Source organism: Haliotis asinina, unplaced genomic scaffold (assembly GCF_037392515.1).
Source record: "Haliotis asinina isolate JCU_RB_2024 unplaced genomic scaffold, JCU_Hal_asi_v2 scaffold_41, whole genome shotgun sequence".
Taxonomy (NCBI): Eukaryota; Metazoa; Mollusca; class Gastropoda; order Lepetellida; family Haliotidae; genus Haliotis; species Haliotis asinina.
Genome location: NW_027133912.1, coordinates 156,916 through 175,381, shown reverse-complemented (window position 1 = coordinate 175,381; position 18,466 = coordinate 156,916). Strand labels below are relative to the sequence as shown.

At 40.1% G+C, this 18,466-nt stretch overlaps 2 protein-coding genes across 2 annotated transcripts; one reads left to right on the top strand and one right to left on the bottom strand.

Moving 5' to 3' along the window:
- Positions 1-3,903: 3,903 nt before the first annotated feature.
- On the top strand, positions 3,904-4,662 carry LOC137270130 (E3 SUMO-protein ligase ZBED1-like). The gene has a single exon (XM_067803923.1). The coding sequence runs from the start codon at positions 3,904-3,906 to the stop codon at positions 4,660-4,662; it is 759 nt and encodes a 252-aa protein (XP_067660024.1).
- A 1,306-nt stretch (positions 4,663-5,968) lies between these two features.
- Positions 5,969-6,727, bottom strand: LOC137270129 (E3 SUMO-protein ligase ZBED1-like). Its single transcript, XM_067803922.1, has one exon. It carries the CDS (start codon positions 6,725-6,727, stop codon positions 5,969-5,971), a length of 759 nt encoding a protein of 252 aa, XP_067660023.1.
- Positions 6,728-18,466: the final 11,739 nt, after the last annotated feature.

Below are 18,466 nucleotides of genomic sequence, written 5' to 3'. Positions count from 1 at the left end.
AATAGATGTGCTTCACTAGGTCCTGCTTAATGACCTTAATTAAAAATGTTGTCACACTGTTGTACTAATGATATGTTTTCTTCAAAGAAGCTCATTAAACTGTCTAGAATGAACAGTTTCTCTAACCATGGCATTTTGAATATCTCGGGCTAGGATTTATGTACAAACATCTTTAAACAATGCACTTGTAATTTTAAACCCTTGTGGAGTTGTAGATCTATGAAATTAGTTCTTGCTTTAAGCTGGTGTCTTCCTCTAAGCTACTACTGATCATGATGAAATTAATATGCTATGTGTATATTTTCTTAATATCTGAATCCTAATGTATAATGCTTGTAGTGGTAATAAATGAATTTTTGTATAAATTATTATTCCATGATATTATTACAAAGTTCATCTTTGAATTTGCATTTATCTTCAAAATGTCCAAAGTTCCCACATCTTTTACAAGGTTCTGAGCTTCTTGTCTTTTCTTGACTTTTGTATGACTGTTTATTGAATTTAACTTTATGAACTGAATTGTCTTTCTTTCCCTGGAGTTCAAATGTATCATGCGACGCCGTTTCTATACCAACAGCAATTTCCAAAGCTCTTGTGCAACTTACTTCTTCTGTCAAGAGACGTTTTTGGATGTTTTCATTCTTAATGCCACACACAAATCTTCCTAACAAAAGACACCATTGAGACTAGGGCCAAATCCACAGTTTCTTGTTAATTTCTTCAAAGCAGCGAAATATTCTGATACACTTTCAGTGTCTAGTTGATCCCGTTTGTGAAATTGAAATCTTTCTTAGGAAAAAACCATTGCTTGAAATAAATACAACCTTAATACATATCAAGATGTAATAGTTGTTCTGAAATGGCTTTGGGACATAAATGCTGTTGTTGTTGTCTTCTGTCTTGTTATATACAGTGCAATTTTATAAATTCCCGCTTCATAACGTAGTTTTACGCAGTATGAAGTCAACTGAAAGAAGATGGTCACGTCTCTATCTCTAAATGCTGCTTTAACGCCAAGGCCCACGAGGAGAGGAAAATCAAAATACAGGCCAGGATTACACGATGCCATTTAGAAAGTGGTCAAATGCAACATATGTCATATTTGGGATTTCACTTTCTTAGTAAAGTACAAATTCTAGTACTTTTTCCGGTTGAGTCCCATCCGGGATTCGAACCCGCACCCTCAGAGTCAGGCACCTAATCGCCAGCACACAAAGTCAGCCGCCTAGCCCGCTCAGCCACCACGACTTCCACTTGACTTTCCACTTCCATGTTGAAAATACAGGCCGTACATTAGGAATACCGCTGCCCCGATATGCAAAGCCTGGTCTATGTTTTCCTGATGGGACGGGTTCCTCGTGGCCAGGCGTGATGGCTTTGCGGCCACGAGTAGCATCTGCCTGATCCTGTCAAACAAATCAGGGGGACTGGGCGTGAACAAAAAAGCTGGCTGCCATCAAAAGACACCTCTTTTTAGTTTTCTGCCTGCTCGTTGAATAGTTGAATTCCGCGGGTCCCCCATATTATAAACGTACAAAAACAGGCATTTAAGGATGAGGGAGAGGCAACACAATTTACCCCATACTTTATAGGGAATACTGATCGTCGGGGATCGTTGAGTGAATGCGTCGTCGAGGATATCAACCATGCGGTGAGTGTATGAGGAAGCCATGGTATAAGTAAAGATTTACTAGGGTTACCAAATTGAACCAATCCACTATATGGAAAACAATAGCCCAACGACGGACAATTATCAAGAAACACGCTGGGTTACTTTTACGATAATAGACAATGTGGAGTTGAACAAATATAATATAACTATGGAAAATAGGGCTGTGCAATATTACCGGTAAACCGGTATATACCGGTATAGAGTCCCACGATACGAATATCGCGATATTGGTTCGAATTCTGCAATATATTGGGTCATCCAGAGTTAGCTCCCCTTGAATTATCTGCCCTTGATTTCCCTAGCAACAAAATGGCGGATGCCCCTCGAGAATACGAGGTAATTCCTAACAAGCGTGGAAAAAGTGATGTTTGGAAATATTTCGGACTCAAAAAACGCATCTCTGATGGTAAGGTTGAAGAGAACATAGCTGTGTGCAATAGCTGTAACGTAAATGTCAAATACAGCGGGGGAACAAGCAATCTGAGCTCCCACATTCGTATTCACCACAAGAAACAGATTATGTCGTCTCAGACTGTCACTTTGGGGAAAGGGAAAGTGAAACTTGAGCCAGAAGTGCTTACCGAGTGTGCGCCACAGTGCTTACAACAGACTATCACCCACGTGTTCGAAAAAAAGAAGGAGTACTCGGCCACTTCACCTAGAGCGATGTCAATCACAAACAAGATAGCACGTTTCATCGTAAGAGGACTTCGGCCGTACTCGATTGTAGACGATCATGAATTTCGAGAACTCCTGTCTGAGTTAGATGTCAAATACCGCTGTCCCTCACGGTATACGTTTGCCAATAAAATCATTCCACAGATGTATGAAGAGACAAAGAGACAAATTCTGATACAACTGAAGGAAGCTGAACAGGTATGTGGTTTGTGTAGTAGAGTCATTCTTAACTGCTTCAACTTGCTTGAATGTTGTGTTGTTTCACTGACATAAAAAAATCATAAATAATTAAAATATTACATTTGGGGAGAAGATTCTTGTACATATGGAAGCCACATCACAGTATCTTTCAATGATCAATTAAAATTTTAGACTGAATCTTTCTTTTATTTATCATTGAATAAACGAATTATCAATCTTACTGCCTGTAACTCTGCACAGATTTTGTTCTTTGAAACCCACCATTCTGTATAATTACATAGGTTGCGTTAACAACCGATGGCTGGACGAGTTGTGCTACAGATAGCTACCTGACTATCACTTCATGCCATATCAACAAGGACTGGGAAATTGTCAACTTAGTTCTTCAGACACGTGTCCTCAATGAAAGCCACACAGGTAATTGAATGTGTAAATATTAAATAAGCATTTGTTCTTTTGATAAATCACTGAATGCCGTATCAATATGGTGGCACATTGGGATAGTGAATGTTACAAGCTGTCAAAAAAAAATCCAAACAATTTTACAAATTTGTATAAGGAATTATCTTTGCAAATTTATTTATGAATCCATTCCATCCAAACGAATCCCTTAAAACATTGCTCAGAAACCCATTCAGTAATCAATATTAACTGAAAGTGGTTCAATATTGATTTTACTTTTTAAGATTCCAGATTTAAATATACATTTGTTTGCATGAATGTTACTAAAACTTACTGAATTCGTCTAATTTGATCAAAGATTAAAATTAATATGATATTCTATATTTCATGTTGCAGCTCAGAACATTGCTGATGAATTACAAAGTGCTGTACAGAATTGGCGGGTCAACACTACTGTTGGGTTTCCCCCTGTCACTACAGACAATGCAGCAAACATAACTAAGGCTGTAAACCTGTGCAAGTCCAACCTCCATGTACCATGTCTAGCACATACACTCAACCTCGCTGTGCAAAAGTCCCTCAAGGTGAAAGAGGTGTCACATATCCTAGGAAAGATGAGAAAAATTGTTGGATTCTTTCATCGCAGTCCACCAGCAAATCAAGTCCTGCGAGATAGGGCTGTACTTCTCGCTCTCCCAAACCATGACCTTATCATTGATTGTGTGACACGCTGGAACAGCGCCTTTGACATGGTGGCAAGATTTTTGGAAATGCGGGAAGCTATCATTACTGCGCTTGTGGCAAAGGAAACTTCCAAGACAAAGGGAGATTTACCGTCACTAACTGATAATGAAATCAGTCTTGCAGAGGAGGTTGTCCATTTCTTAAAACCAATGAAAGATATGACAACACTTCTCTGCTCTGAAGGTACACCAACTGCCTCTGTCATTATGCCTCTGAAACATCACCTTCTCACTGTTGCACTGAGACCTGACGATGCAGATAGTGCCACCATCAAGGAAATGAAAGAGATCATGACATCAGACCTTCAGCCAAGATATGTCAAACAGGCAGATTTGCTGTATTGTGCATCAGCAGTGGATCCAAGGTTTAAACATTTGCCTTTCCTCAGTGATGAAGAAAAGTATGATGTTTTTAAAAAGGTCACGACTGAGACTGCCAGACTGATTACAGAAAAGCGCAAGCTACTCACTGTAAAGACTGAACCCACAGAATCTATCCCTGCTCTCCCTAACCTCCCATACATTGAGGAAAATGTGCCTGTTAATGTGAAACCTGAATGTAAGGATTCCACAGACATCACTACTTCATCAAAACAAGCAGTAGACTCTGAAGGTAACAGTTTCACCAGTAAACCTAGTCTGTTGGAGGGAATCCTTGGTGACGTATTTATTGTTGATGATGAACCTGCCCAATCGCCTTTCGATTTGGCAAAACGTGATGTTGACAGGTACTTTAATGACGGCCCGATTCCCCTCAGCAGTGATAGTTTGGGGTGGTGGAAAGTAAATCAGTTGAGGTTTCCAATCCTAGCTGTGTTTGTGAAAATGATGCTCTGTGTCCCAGCCACAAGCGTACCCTCTGAACGCGCATTTTCCACAGCTGGAGACATTATTACACCCAACAGAGCTTCACTGAAGCCCGACAATCTGGACATGCTTCTGTTCCTGAAGAAGAACTTGAAGTGAACAGTTTGTGTGAGGAACGATTTCGCAAAGTGTGCAACTGAACTTTATTTTCGTTTGTGGTAATGGGTGCATTTCCACTAATGTGGACAACTTTGACAGATTACTGGTGGCAGACTTGCCTTTGATTCAACTATTTTTATGTTTCCATAGTGTTATCATTTGTTACAAAATGTTATACTTTTCTAAATTTAGGTCAGTCTGGAGGCTATTAAACAACCAAAGTGCCAAAACATATTTATTTTATTTCTGTTACCTTTATTATTGTGTTCACAAAACTGCAATACTTCAATTAAACATTCCATGTTGTCTCCATATCTTGTTATTTATCTGTAAACCACTGGCTTACAGCGATACACAGGGCGCCTGAATGAATGGTGTAACGGTAACTTAGACCTTGATGTCACACACAGAGAGCTATAATGAATTTATGATGTATGTGTATGGGCAGAAACCTCCTAGTCAATATATCGCAATATATTGCAATATCTCTAAAATTATTGCAATATATCGCAATATGAAAATCAGGGCAATATCCAGCCCTAATGGAAAATAACTTACTCACTCCTACCAAGCAAACCAACTTCGCAAACACCTTCTACTAATAATAATTCCTAACGACTGTTTCAGTTGCAGGGGTAACACACTTGCCGAACGTTCGGCAAGTGTGTTACCCCTGCAACTGAAACAGTCGTTAGGAATTATTATTAGTAGAAGGTGTTTGCGAAGTTGGTTTGCTTGGTAGGAGTGAGTAAGTTATTTTCCATTAGGGCTGGATATTGCCCTGATTTTCATATTGCGATATATTGCAATAATTTTAGAGATATTGCAATATATTGCGATATATTGACTAGGAGGTTTCTGCCCATACACATACATCATAAATTCATTATAGCTCTCTGTGTGTGACATCAAGGTCTAAGTTACCGTTACACCATTCATTCAGGCGCCCTGTGTATCGCTGTAAGCCAGTGGTTTACAGATAAATAACAAGATATGGAGACAACATGGAATGTTTAATTGAAGTATTGCAGTTTTGTGAACACAATAATAAAGGTAACAGAAATAAAATAAATATGTTTTGGCACTTTGGTTGTTTAATAGCCTCCAGACTGACCTAAATTTAGAAAAGTATAACATTTTGTAACAAATGATAACACTATGGAAACATAAAAATAGTTGAATCAAAGGCAAGTCTGCCACCAGTAATCTGTCAAAGTTGTCCACATTAGTGGAAATGCACCCATTACCACAAACGAAAATAAAGTTCAGTTGCACACTTTGCGAAATCGTTCCTCACACAAACTGTTCACTTCAAGTTCTTCTTCAGGAACAGAAGCATGTCCAGATTGTCGGGCTTCAGTGAAGCTCTGTTGGGTGTAATAATGTCTCCAGCTGTGGAAAATGCGCGTTCAGAGGGTACGCTTGTGGCTGGGACACAGAGCATCATTTTCACAAACACAGCTAGGATTGGAAACCTCAACTGATTTACTTTCCACCACCCCAAACTATCACTGCTGAGGGGAATCGGGCCGTCATTAAAGTACCTGTCAACATCACGTTTTGCCAAATCGAAAGGCGATTGGGCAGGTTCATCATCAACAATAAATACGTCACCAAGGATTCCCTCCAACAGACTAGGTTTACTGGTGAAACTGTTACCTTCAGAGTCTACTGCTTGTTTTGATGAAGTAGTGATGTCTGTGGAATCCTTACATTCAGGTTTCACATTAACAGGCACATTTTCCTCAATGTATGGGAGGTTAGGGAGAGCAGGGATAGATTCTGTGGGTTCAGTCTTTACAGTGAGTAGCTTGCGCTTTTCTGTAATCAGTCTGGCAGTCTCAGTCGTGACCTTTTTAAAAACATCATACTTTTCTTCATCACTGAGGAAAGGCAAATGTTTAAACCTTGGATCCACTGCTGATGCACAATACAGCAAATCTGCCTGTTTGACATATCTTGGCTGAAGGTCTGATGTCATGATCTCTTTCATTTCCTTGATGGTGGCACTATCTGCATCGTCAGGTCTCAGTGCAACAGTGAGAAGGTGATGTTTCAGAGGCATAATGACAGAGGCAGTTGGTGTACCTTCAGAGCAGAGAAGTGTTGTCATATCTTTCATTGGTTTTAAGAAATGGACAACCTCCTCTGCAAGACTGATTTCATTATCAGTTAGTGACGGTAAATCTCCCTTTGTCTTGGAAGTTTCCTTTGCCACAAGCGCAGTAATGATAGCTTCCCGCATTTCCAAAAATCTTGCCACCATGTCAAAGGCGCTGTTCCAGCGTGTCACACAATCAATGATAAGGTCATGGTTTGGGAGAGCGAGAAGTACAGCCCTATCTCGCAGGACTTGATTTGCTGGTGGACTGCGATGAAAGAATCCAACAATTTTTCTCATCTTTCCTAGGATATGTGACACCTCTTTCACCTTGAGGGACTTTTGCACAGCGAGGTTGAGTGTATGTGCTAGACATGGTACATGGAGGTTGGACTTGCACAGGTTTACAGCCTTAGTTATGTTTGCTGCATTGTCTGTAGTGACAGGGGGAAACCCAACAGTAGTGTTGACCCGCCAATTCTGTACAGCACTTTGTAATTCATCAGCAATGTTCTGAGCTGCAACATGAAATATAGAATATCATATTAATTTTAATCTTTGATCAAATTAGACGAATTCAGTAAGTTTTAGTAACATTCATGCAAACAAATGTATATTTAAATCTGGAATCTTAAAAAGTAAAATCAATATTGAACCACTTTCAGTTAATATTGATTACTGAATGGGTTTCTGAGCAATGTTTTAAGGGATTCGTTTGGATGGAATGGATTCATAAATAAATTTGCAAAGATAATTCCTTATACAAATTTGTAAAATTGTTTGGATTTTTTTTTGACAGCTTGTAACATTCACTATCCCAATGTGCCACCATATTGATACGGCATTCAGTGATTTATCAAAAGAACAAATGCTTATTTAATATTTACACATTCAATTACCTGTGTGGCTTTCATTGAGGACACGTGTCTGAAGAACTAAGTTGACAATTTCCCAGTCCTTGTTGATATGGCATGAAGTGATAGTCAGGTAGCTATCTGTAGCACAACTCGTCCAGCCATCGGTTGTTAACGCAACCTATGTAATTATACAGAATGGTGGGTTTCAAAGAACAAAATCTGTGCAGAGTTACAGGCAGTAAGATTGATAATTCGTTTATTCAATGATAAATAAAAGAAAGATTCAGTCTAAAATTTTAATTGATCATTGAAAGATACTGTGATGTGGCTTCCATATGTACAAGAATCTTCTCCCCAAATGTAATATTTTAATTATTTATGATTTTTTTATGTCAGTGAAACAACACAACATTCAAGCAAGTTGAAGCAGTTAAGAATGACTCTACTACACAAACCACATACCTGTTCAGCTTCCTTCAGTTGTATCAGAATTTGTCTCTTTGTCTCTTCATACATCTGTGGAATGATTTTATTGGCAAACGTATACCGTGAGGGACAGCGGTATTTGACATCTAACTCAGACAGGAGTTCTCGAAATTCATGATCGTCTACAATCGAGTACGGCCGAAGTCCTCTTACGATGAAACGTGCTATCTTGTTTGTGATTGACATCGCTCTAGGTGAAGTGGCCGAGTACTCCTTCTTTTTTTCGAACACGTGGGTGATAGTCTGTTGTAAGCACTGTGGCGCACACTCGGTAAGCACTTCTGGCTCAAGTTTCACTTTCCCTTTCCCCAAAGTGACAGTCTGAGACGACATAATCTGTTTCTTGTGGTGAATACGAATGTGGGAGCTCAGATTGCTTGTTCCCCCGCTGTATTTGACATTTACGTTACAGCTATTGCACACAGCTATGTTCTCTTCAACCTTACCATCAGAGATGCGTTTTTTGAGTCCGAAATATTTCCAAACATCACTTTTTCCACGCTTGTTAGGAATTACCTCGTATTCTCGAGGGGCATCCGCCATTTTGTTGCTAGGGAAATCAAGGGCAGATAATTCAAGGGGAGCTAACTCTGGATGACCCAATATATTGCAGAATTCGAACCAATATCGCGATATTCGTATCGTGGGACTCTATACCGGTATATACCGGTTTACCGGTAATATTGCACAGCCCTATTTTCCATAGTTATATTATATTTGTTCAACTCCACATTGTCTATTATCGTAAAAGTAACCCAGCGTGTTTCTTGATAATTGTCCGTCGTTGGGCTATTGTTTTCCATATAGTGGATTGGTTCAATTTGGTAACCCTAGTAAATCTTTACTTATACCATGGCTTCCTCATACACTCACCGCATGGTTGATATCCTCGACGACGCATTCACTCAACGATCCCCGACGATCAGTATTCCCTATAAAGTATGGGGTAAATTGTGTTGCCTCTCCCTCATCCTTAAATGCCTGTTTTTGTACGTTTATAATATGGGGGACCCGCGGAATTCAACTATTCAACGAGCAGGCAGAAAACTAAAAAGAGGTGTCTTTTGATGGCAGCCAGCTTTTTTGTTCACGCCCAGTCCCCCTGATTTGTTTGACAGGATCAGGCAGATGCTACTCGTGGCCGCAAAGCCATCACGCCTGGCCACGAGGAACCCGTCCCATCAGGAAAACATAGACCAGGCTTTGCATATCGGGGCAGCGGTATTCCTAATGTACGGCCTGTATTTTCAACATGGAAGTGGAAAGTCAAGTGGAAGTCGTGGTGGCTGAGCGGGCTAGGCGGCTGACTTTGTGTGCTGGCGATTAGGTGCCTGACTCTGAGGGTGCGGGTTCGAATCCCGGATGGGACTCAACCGGAAAAAGTACTAGAATTTGTACTTTACTAAGAAAGTGAAATCCCAAATATGACATATGTTGCATTTGACCACTTTCTAAATGGCATCGTGTAATCCTGGCCTGTATTTTGATTTTCCTCTCCTCGTGGGCCTTGGCGTTAAAGCAGCATTTAGAGATAGAGACGTGACCATCTTCTTTCAGTTGACTTCATACTGCGTAAAACTACGTTATGAAGCGGGAATTTATAAAATTGCACTGTATATAACAAGACAGAAGACAACAACAACAGCATTTATGTCCCAAAGCCATTTCAGAACAACTATTACATCTTGATATGTATTAAGGTTGTATTTATTTCAAGCAATGGTTTTTTCCTAAGAAAGATTTCAATTTCACAAACGGGATCAACTAGACACTGAAAGTGTATCAGAATATTTCGCTGCTTTGAAGAAATTAACAAGAAACTGTGGATTTGGCCCTAGTCTCAATGGTGTCTTTTGTTAGGAAGATTTGTGTGTGGCATTAAGAATGAAAACATCCAAAAACGTCTCTTGACAGAAGAAGTAAGTTGCACAAGAGCTTTGGAAATTGCTGTTGGTATAGAAACGGCGTCGCATGATACATTTGAACTCCAGGGAAAGAAAGACAATTCAGTTCATAAAGTTAAATTCAATAAACAGTCATACAAAAGTCAAGAAAAGACAAGAAGCTCAGAACCTTGTAAAAGATGTGGGAACTTTGGACATTTTGAAGATAAATGCAAATTCAAAGATGAACTTTGTAATAATATCATGGAATAATAATTTATACAAAAATTCATTTATTACCACTACAAGCATTATACATTAGGATTCAGATATTAAGAAAATATACACATAGCATATTAATTTCATCATGATCAGTAGTAGCTTAGAGGAAGACACCAGCTTAAAGCAAGAACTAATTTCATAGATCTACAACTCCACAAGGGTTTAAAATTACAAGTGCATTGTTTAAAGATGTTTGTACATAAATCCTAGCCCGAGATATTCAAAATGCCATGGTTAGAGAAACTGTTCATTCTAGACAGTTTAATGAGCTTCTTTGAAGAAAACATATCATTAGTACAACAGTGTGACAACATTTTTAATTAAGGTCATTAAGCAGGACCTAGTGAAGCACATCTATTGTAATCCAAGCTATTATAATTGACACATCAAAACAGGCTTGGATAGAACTAGCCCAAGCATACAGTAAATGTGCCAGCAGGATTAATGCCATGTAAGATAGGATTAATAGAGCACTCCCCTCTGTCTGGTTATTCCAGTAGGTCACACCCCACTCTGTATATTCAGTATTTCATTGGCTATTATAGGGCACACCCATTTTGTATCTTTTAACGAGTCACAACCTTTTTGTTGTTTCAAGTTTAGTTACATAGGCTCCAACTCCATTTGTCCAGCAGAAGGGTTTAGACTTCCAACTGAAGTCAGCTCTAGTCCTCAACCCAGATGGTTGTACCAACTCTCTGTGGCCTGTGAACCTTGTTATTCTGTCTCTTATTAATACAATTCGGAAGCCCCACCTCCAGACATGTACTTTGGCCTGTGGCCTGTGAACCTTGTTATTCTGTCTCTTATTAATACAGTTCGGAAGCCCCACCTCCAGACAACATGTACTTTGGCCTGTGGCCTGTGAACCTCATTATTCTGTCTCTTATTAATACAATTCGGAAGACCCACCTCCAGACAACATGTACTTTGGCCTGTGGCCTGTGAACCTCATTATTCTGTCTCTTATTAATACAATTCGGAAGACCCACCTCCAGACAACATGTACTTTGGCCTGTGGCCTGTGAACCTCGTTATTCTGTCTCTTATTAATACAATTCGGAAGCCCCACCTCCAGACAACATGTACTTTGGCCTGTGGCCTGTGAACCTCATTATTCTGTCTCTTATTAATACAATTCGGAAGCCCCACCTCCAGACAACATGTCGGGGATGTCTAGAATAGAGAACTTTATAAGCAAACTCTCCAGAAAGAAAAGAGTCAACCCCAGCGAAGAAACCTCATTGGCCAGAGTCCTTACAACCTGTGATCTGATTGGTCTAGGTATTGGAAGTACTGTTGGAGCAGGTATCTATGTTGTGGCTGGCCAGGTAGCCCGGCAGACTGCAGGACCTTCTGTTGTCCTGTCATTTCTCATAGCAGCTGTTGCATCAGTCTTCGCAGGGATATGTTATGAGGAGTTTGCTGCGCGGGTGCCGAAGGCAGGATCAGCCTATGTGTATAGCTATGTCACCGTCGGTGAACTGATTGCCTTTGTGATTGGCTGGAATCTTATCCTGGAATACGTGATGCGCACAGCAAATGTGGCACGAGCATGGAGCTCCTGTTTCGACTCTCTCATTGACAACAAGATACAGGATTTCTTCAAGGAACACATGGCAATGGATGTCACAGGATTGTCGCAATACCCTGATTTCTTTGCTTTCAGCATTACGTTGGTGCTGACAGCTTTACTTGCTATTGGTGTGAAGGAGTCGACAATGTTCGACAACATCTTCACTGTCGTTAACCTCCTAGCTGTCACCTATGTCATTGTGTGTTCAAGATTGACAGTAGCAACTGGTCCATCCCCAAATCAGAGGTTCCAACTGTGTCCTTAGTGATGCCCCTTGCCAAAAGTGTAATTCAGGTTACATTTGGCACTGAAACAACAACTTGTTTAATAGACACAGGGGCATCCATTTGCTGCATTTCGTCTGTTTTTTTAAACAAAGCTTTCAACAACCCTGTACTTGAAAGCTCATCCTTTCCACACATTCGAGGTGTTGGCGGCGAATTGCACAAAGTGTTGGGTTAAGTTTTGTTAGATTTTGTCATTGAAGATCAGGAATTTTCACAACGATTCTATGTCCTGCCCTCATTACCACAGTCAGTCCTGCTGGGTGAAAACTTCCTCAATGACAACAATGCAGTCATTGATTATAGCTGCCATTCCCTCATAATAGGCAACAGCACTTCAGATAGGCAGTATGTTAACTTCATTACCACTTCAGATCAAGAAATTTGTGGATTAGTGAAAACAATAGATCAAATTTATATCCCCCCTCAGAGTGAAATTCATTTCAACGTAAGAGTGCCTGACGCAGAAGATGAGTCCCTTGTACTCATTGAACCAGTTGCCTCCCTCACTGCTCATTCTGAAGTAGCAGGTGGTAAGACCCTCTCGAAAGCTCATAGGAAAACTGCTACATTTAGGCTTATGAATCCTTCCCGAGAAGAAAAGGTTTTAGACAAAGGTACAGTTGTAGGTAAATTTAGTTACATTGACAGCCACTCTGTCTTTGAAATTGACAATGACCAGCCACTTGTAAATACAGTTCACACTGACAATACGAAAACTAACAATGACTCTTGGGATTATGTCAAAATTGCTCAAGATTTAGGATTTGACTTGACCACGACACAATTGACACCTGACCAACAACAAAGACTTCTCAAATTTTTAGGACAAAATAGAGACATATTTTCAACAAGCCTTGCAGACTTAGGAAAGACTGACATGCACGAGCATGTCATTGACACGGGCAACCATCCCCCAGTTAACTGTAGGCCTTATCGTCAATCGCCCCATCTCCAAAGAGTCACTGAAGAACTGGTAGAAGATTTTCTCAAATATGATTTAATTGAGGAATTCACTTCAATGTATTCAGCCCACATCATCTTAGTTATATGCAGACCTTTATCTTAGGTAGTATGAGGTAGCTGAACGTACCTTAGGCACCATACGTAACTCTGATGAAAGACTACACAACACGAATGTGTGGATGACAATGGGCACGGTGTGGATGGCGCCAACGGGACCAGATATATATTTTAGCTGTTAGCGACCCTCTGCTGTGTACAAGCAGACGGGCAAAGCATAGGTGTGTACTTCCTCCCGCGGAGACAGCAGGCAGGAAAAGCAGGCTGATAAGGCATTGGAAACTTTTGTACTTCCTCCCGCGGAGACAGCAGGCAGGAAGGTTTGGGCTGCCACTGTAAAAGCAGAAGCCAAGTATCCCCCTTTCTCAGCCAATTTGGAGTTATGTCCCATCGGCACCATGCCCACCGTACCTGTTTATTAAGAAAAATATGCATGTATATAATTGACTTACAGGTGTTACAAAACAGGTCCTGCAAACTGTACACTATACATGGAAAAATTAATATCCAACGTACCTAATGGGTAACATATGGCAATCTTGGCGTCCTGTACCCCTGCTCCCCTCCCTCCCCATCCAAAATTGCACTGTATTCGGGAAGGCTGGGTGGGAAATTTTGTGAGTCAAAGCAAAATGGTCTACCTTGTGAGAGCATCCAGCATAGATATGAACGGACGTGACGTATAGCTGCGGATGTGACATCAGCGGAAGTGACATCACGGAAGTGACTGAGGTAAAGTTATGGAAGAATAAAATAATACACTGTCACGTGGATTGTTACGCTGGATACTCGTTGAGAGCTAAGTGCATAAACTTATGTGAAAGAATTGTAAATGCTGTCTGTGACCAATTAATGGAATGCGCCGACTAGTTGCCTAGGAACTGGGACAAATCATTTAATAAAATCTGATGCACAGCCTGTTGAATGCAATGTTACCTCGGAGCCTATTAAAACGACCTGGTTAGGGTTGTAACTTACCTCTCGGTATTAGCGTGTTTATCACACGCTGATGAATTGCTAGAACTCTGCGTTTGTCTTTCAAATGCTGCCTATAAACCCATTTAGCGAAGCAACGCTAAATGTCATTAAAAAGCGTGATGGCTCATACAGATTTGTTTGTGACTACAGAAAATTGAATTCTGTCACCTTACCAATGTCATGGCCACTCCCTGTTTTTGGTCATCACTGACGCAGCATCTAGATGGTGTGAAGCCTTTCCCCTCAGAACTCAAGAAGCCACAGAGGTAACAGATGTTCTCGTGAGAGAAATATTTTGTCAGTATGGTGCTCCAAGGACCTTAATTTCAGACAGAGGTCAGAACTTTTTGTCAAAATTAATCAAAGCTATCTGTGAACTTTTGGCTATCAAATACTCTCATACAAGCCCAAACCATCCGCAAACAAATAGCTGTGTAGAGAGGCTCAATTCCTACATCAATCAACCACTAAGAGCCTACTGTAACAAAACTCAAACCGATTGGCCCCGGTTTGTCCCAGGCATCATAATGGCCTATCGGATGGCCCCAAATTCCTCAACTCAAAAGTCCCCTTTCATTATGCTTTTCAGCCGCGAAATGAGAGCTCCACAAGATGTTTCACTAATTCCAAAGGAAAATCTAGACCACAATAACATAAGCTATCTTTAAAATTTGCTTGAGGAGCCAGAAAATACAAGAAATATTGCAGCTGAAAACACCGCTCGAGCAAAGGAGATGTATTCTGAGCAATACAATCGTAAGGCTAAAGAGCCAGATTTCTCGCCAGGCCAAAGGGTTTGGCAAAATGTGGCAGACACAACTATGTACATAGGGATTTTATTATTTTAATGTTTTCTGTTCTGTATATGTATATCTGCAGGCTACTTAATAGGTCATGTGTCCCTCAAGCCCTTAACAAACCCAAGCCATGAACGTGATCAACTGATTGGCCAAGCTAAACTTCAAAGTTAAATCTTTTGTCTAATAGCCTGCACTCTGCACAAAGTCACCACACAGACAAGTTGACAGACACTTGACAAATCAGGTTAGTTTAATAAATCTCTGTATATTTATATAATTGCACATATATGTTGTGATAAGTTAAATATGTTCTATTGAAGTAAACTAGGCATCTGATATTGCCTAAATGTCATCCATTATCTATAAACATAAATATGCTAAACCAGGCTTAGCAGTTGTAAGGTTTCTTTTGTAATTACTAACAACTTTTCTACATCTTTGCCCTTGCGTGCATGAGAAATTTAAGTTCGAATGTGTTGTAGAGTAGTCCTAGTTTAATTCTGTCGTTTAGGTATGTGTATACAATGTACGCATACAGCATTTCACACAGCACATAAGTTTTAAGCGTCTTACTCTCAGTTATAATAATAATTACATTTTATTCAGATATATTCGGGATACAGACTGTTGCTGTGCTCTGTCGTCATCCCAGTCTCACCCACAGGGTAGGCTCATGGCTTGAATCATTCATTTCCGGTTTGCATTATTATCCATGTATTCCATTAACTATATCCATTGCATTAACAACTGTAATATAGATCAGTTACCATCCATGTATTGTGTAAACATTTTGTAAACAAGTTCATGACCTTGTTTAACTTAGAATGTTTATTCATATACGTCTTGGTATGCACTCGATAAGATAAGTCGTAACTTTATCGTGTATTTCATGTTAGCTAGTCTGTTTATAGCCGCTAGTAACAGGTATTGCACATTGATGATATATGTATTGCACATCGATGATATATGTATTGCACATTGATGATTTTATGTACTATTCATTGTATCACTATTTCTGTAAATATTAAGGTGACTTATTGACCACGAAAATAAAGATTCCTCGGGCAATAGCTCACACCAGTAGTGTGTGTTTGTCGTTAGTGCATTCACTGCCCTGTCAAAAAGTAGAAAAAGGCCTTTGCAACAAATTAACAAAAAAGTGGTATGGCAGTTATTACATCATCCATTCAGGTCCAAATTTCACCTACAAACTACGCCGAAGTTCTGACGACAAATTACACAAACCATATTTGGATCCAGCTGATCGCCCACAATATCCTCCTGATGACAGCACAAAGAACCTGTGCCCCTATACTAGAGACAAAAACATACTTAATTCTCATTTATTATTCTAGCACTTTTATGCAATTGTCCATCCACTATGTTTATACCATTGTAAATATCATCTATTATTCTAACAGTTTAATACATTTGTCCATCCACTATGTTTATACCATTGTACCTATCATCTATTATTCTAACAGTTTAATACATTTGTCCATCCACTATGTTTATACCATTGTAAATATCATCTATTATTCTAACAGTTTAATACATTTGTCCATCCACTATGTTTATACCATTGTAAATATCATCTATTATTCTAACAGTTTAATACATTTGTCCATCCACTATGTTTATACCATTGTAAATATCATCTATTATTCTAACAGTTTAATACATTTATCCGTCAACTAAGTTCTACCATTGTCCATCTAAGAAATATTTTTCCCAAGTTTGGGGACCAAACTTTTTCAGACAGAAGGGAAGTTATCATGGAATAATAATTTATACAAAAATTCATTTATTACCACTACAAGCATTATACATTAGGATTCAGATATCAAGAAAATATACACATAGCATATTAATTTCATCATGATCAGTAGTACGAGGGTTGGCTGAAAAGTTCTCAGCCTGAGCGGTTTTTCCCCACCAGGTAGAGACAGGTATTTGCCACCAATGAGGACAATCATTTAGTGAATCATAGACACAAGAACTACAAACGTACTAATAGTTTTATCTCAACTACAGCTCTTTTGGTAAACCTACCCTCTCAAATCATCAGAAATGGACAAAACTGAGTACAGGGCAGTCATCAAGTACTTGCAAAAGAAAGGGATGTCCCCAACACAGATACATGCTGACATGCTCTCCACACTAGGGGATGATGCTCCTTCATTTTCCACAGTAAAGAAGTGGGCTGCAGAATTTAAGCGTGGCAGACAAAGCCTTGATGATGACCCACGCTCAGAAAGGCCTTCAACAGCAACCACTCCAGAAAACATCACGCGAGTGCTCGATATGTTGATGGATGATCGACGATTGACTACTCGACATATTGCTAGTGTAGTGGGCATCTCTCATGAGAGGGTGGAGCATATTATCACCAACGAATTAGGAATGACTAAAGTTTCTGCAAGATGGGTGCCAAAGCTCTGACAGCAGAACAGAAACGTGTCAGGTTCCAGACGTCCCTTGACAATTTGCGTCGTTTTAAAGCAGATCCCGATGATTTTGTGGCACGATTTGTAACCATGGATGAGACCTGGATACATCACTTTCAACCAGAAACAAAACTACAGTCAAAACAGTGGAAGCATCCTGATTCACCAGCTCCGAAGAAAGCCAAGTCTGTTCCTTCAGCTGGAAAGGTGATGGCATCAGTCTTTTGGGATTCCAGGGGTATTCTGCTCATTGATTATCTTGAGAGAGGTCAAACTATCAACGGCAGATACTATGCTAATCTACTGAACCAGTTGCGAGAAGCAATCAAAGCTAAACGATGAGGGATGATCGCTAAAGGTGTCCTCTTCCACCAAGACAATGCGCCTGTTCACAAATCGGTGGTGGCCATGTCAACAATCCGCGATTGTGGCTTTGAACTCATTGACCATCCTCCTTATTCACCTGATTTGGCTCCTTCTGACTTCCACCTGTTCCCCAAAATGAAAAAGGAACTCGCTGGTCGCCATTTTGCAAGTAATGATGACGTCATTTCCGCTGTGACTGATTTTTTTAGGGTAGCTGAAGAAGATTTCTTCCTGACCGGGATTCGGGCCTTGCAGCATCGCTGGCAAAAGTGTGTGAACTTGGAAGGGGACTATGTAGAAAAATAAATTACAAACGTGGACTTTGTAACTTTTTTTCACAGTGAGGCTTAGAACTTTTCAGCCAACCCTCGTAGCTTAAAGGAAGACACCAGCTTAAAGCAAGATCTGGGCAGTCAAGAAATTCCATACGTATCTTTATGGTAGACATTTCACACTAGTCACAGATCATCAACCTCTCATTTCAATCTTTTCACCACAGAAAGCCATTCCAGCCATGACAGCTGCCAGACTTCAGAGATAACCCTAACCCTAACCCAGACTTCAGAGATAACCCTAACCCTGACCCTGACTTCAGAGATAACCCTAACCCTAAGCCAGACTTCAGAGATAACCCTAACCCTAACTTCAGAGATAACCCTAACCCTGACTTCAGAGATAACCCTAACCCAGACTTCAGAGATAACCCTAACCCAGACTTCAG

Bases quoted from the DNA above. Each gene is read 5' to 3' on its own strand.
- LOC137270130 (XM_067803923.1), top strand. From the start codon at position 3,904: ATGCCTCTGAAACATCACCTTCTCACTGTTGCACTGAGACCTGACGAT.
- LOC137270129 (XM_067803922.1), bottom strand. From the start codon at position 6,727: ATGCCTCTGAAACATCACCTTCTCACTGTTGCACTGAGACCTGACGAT.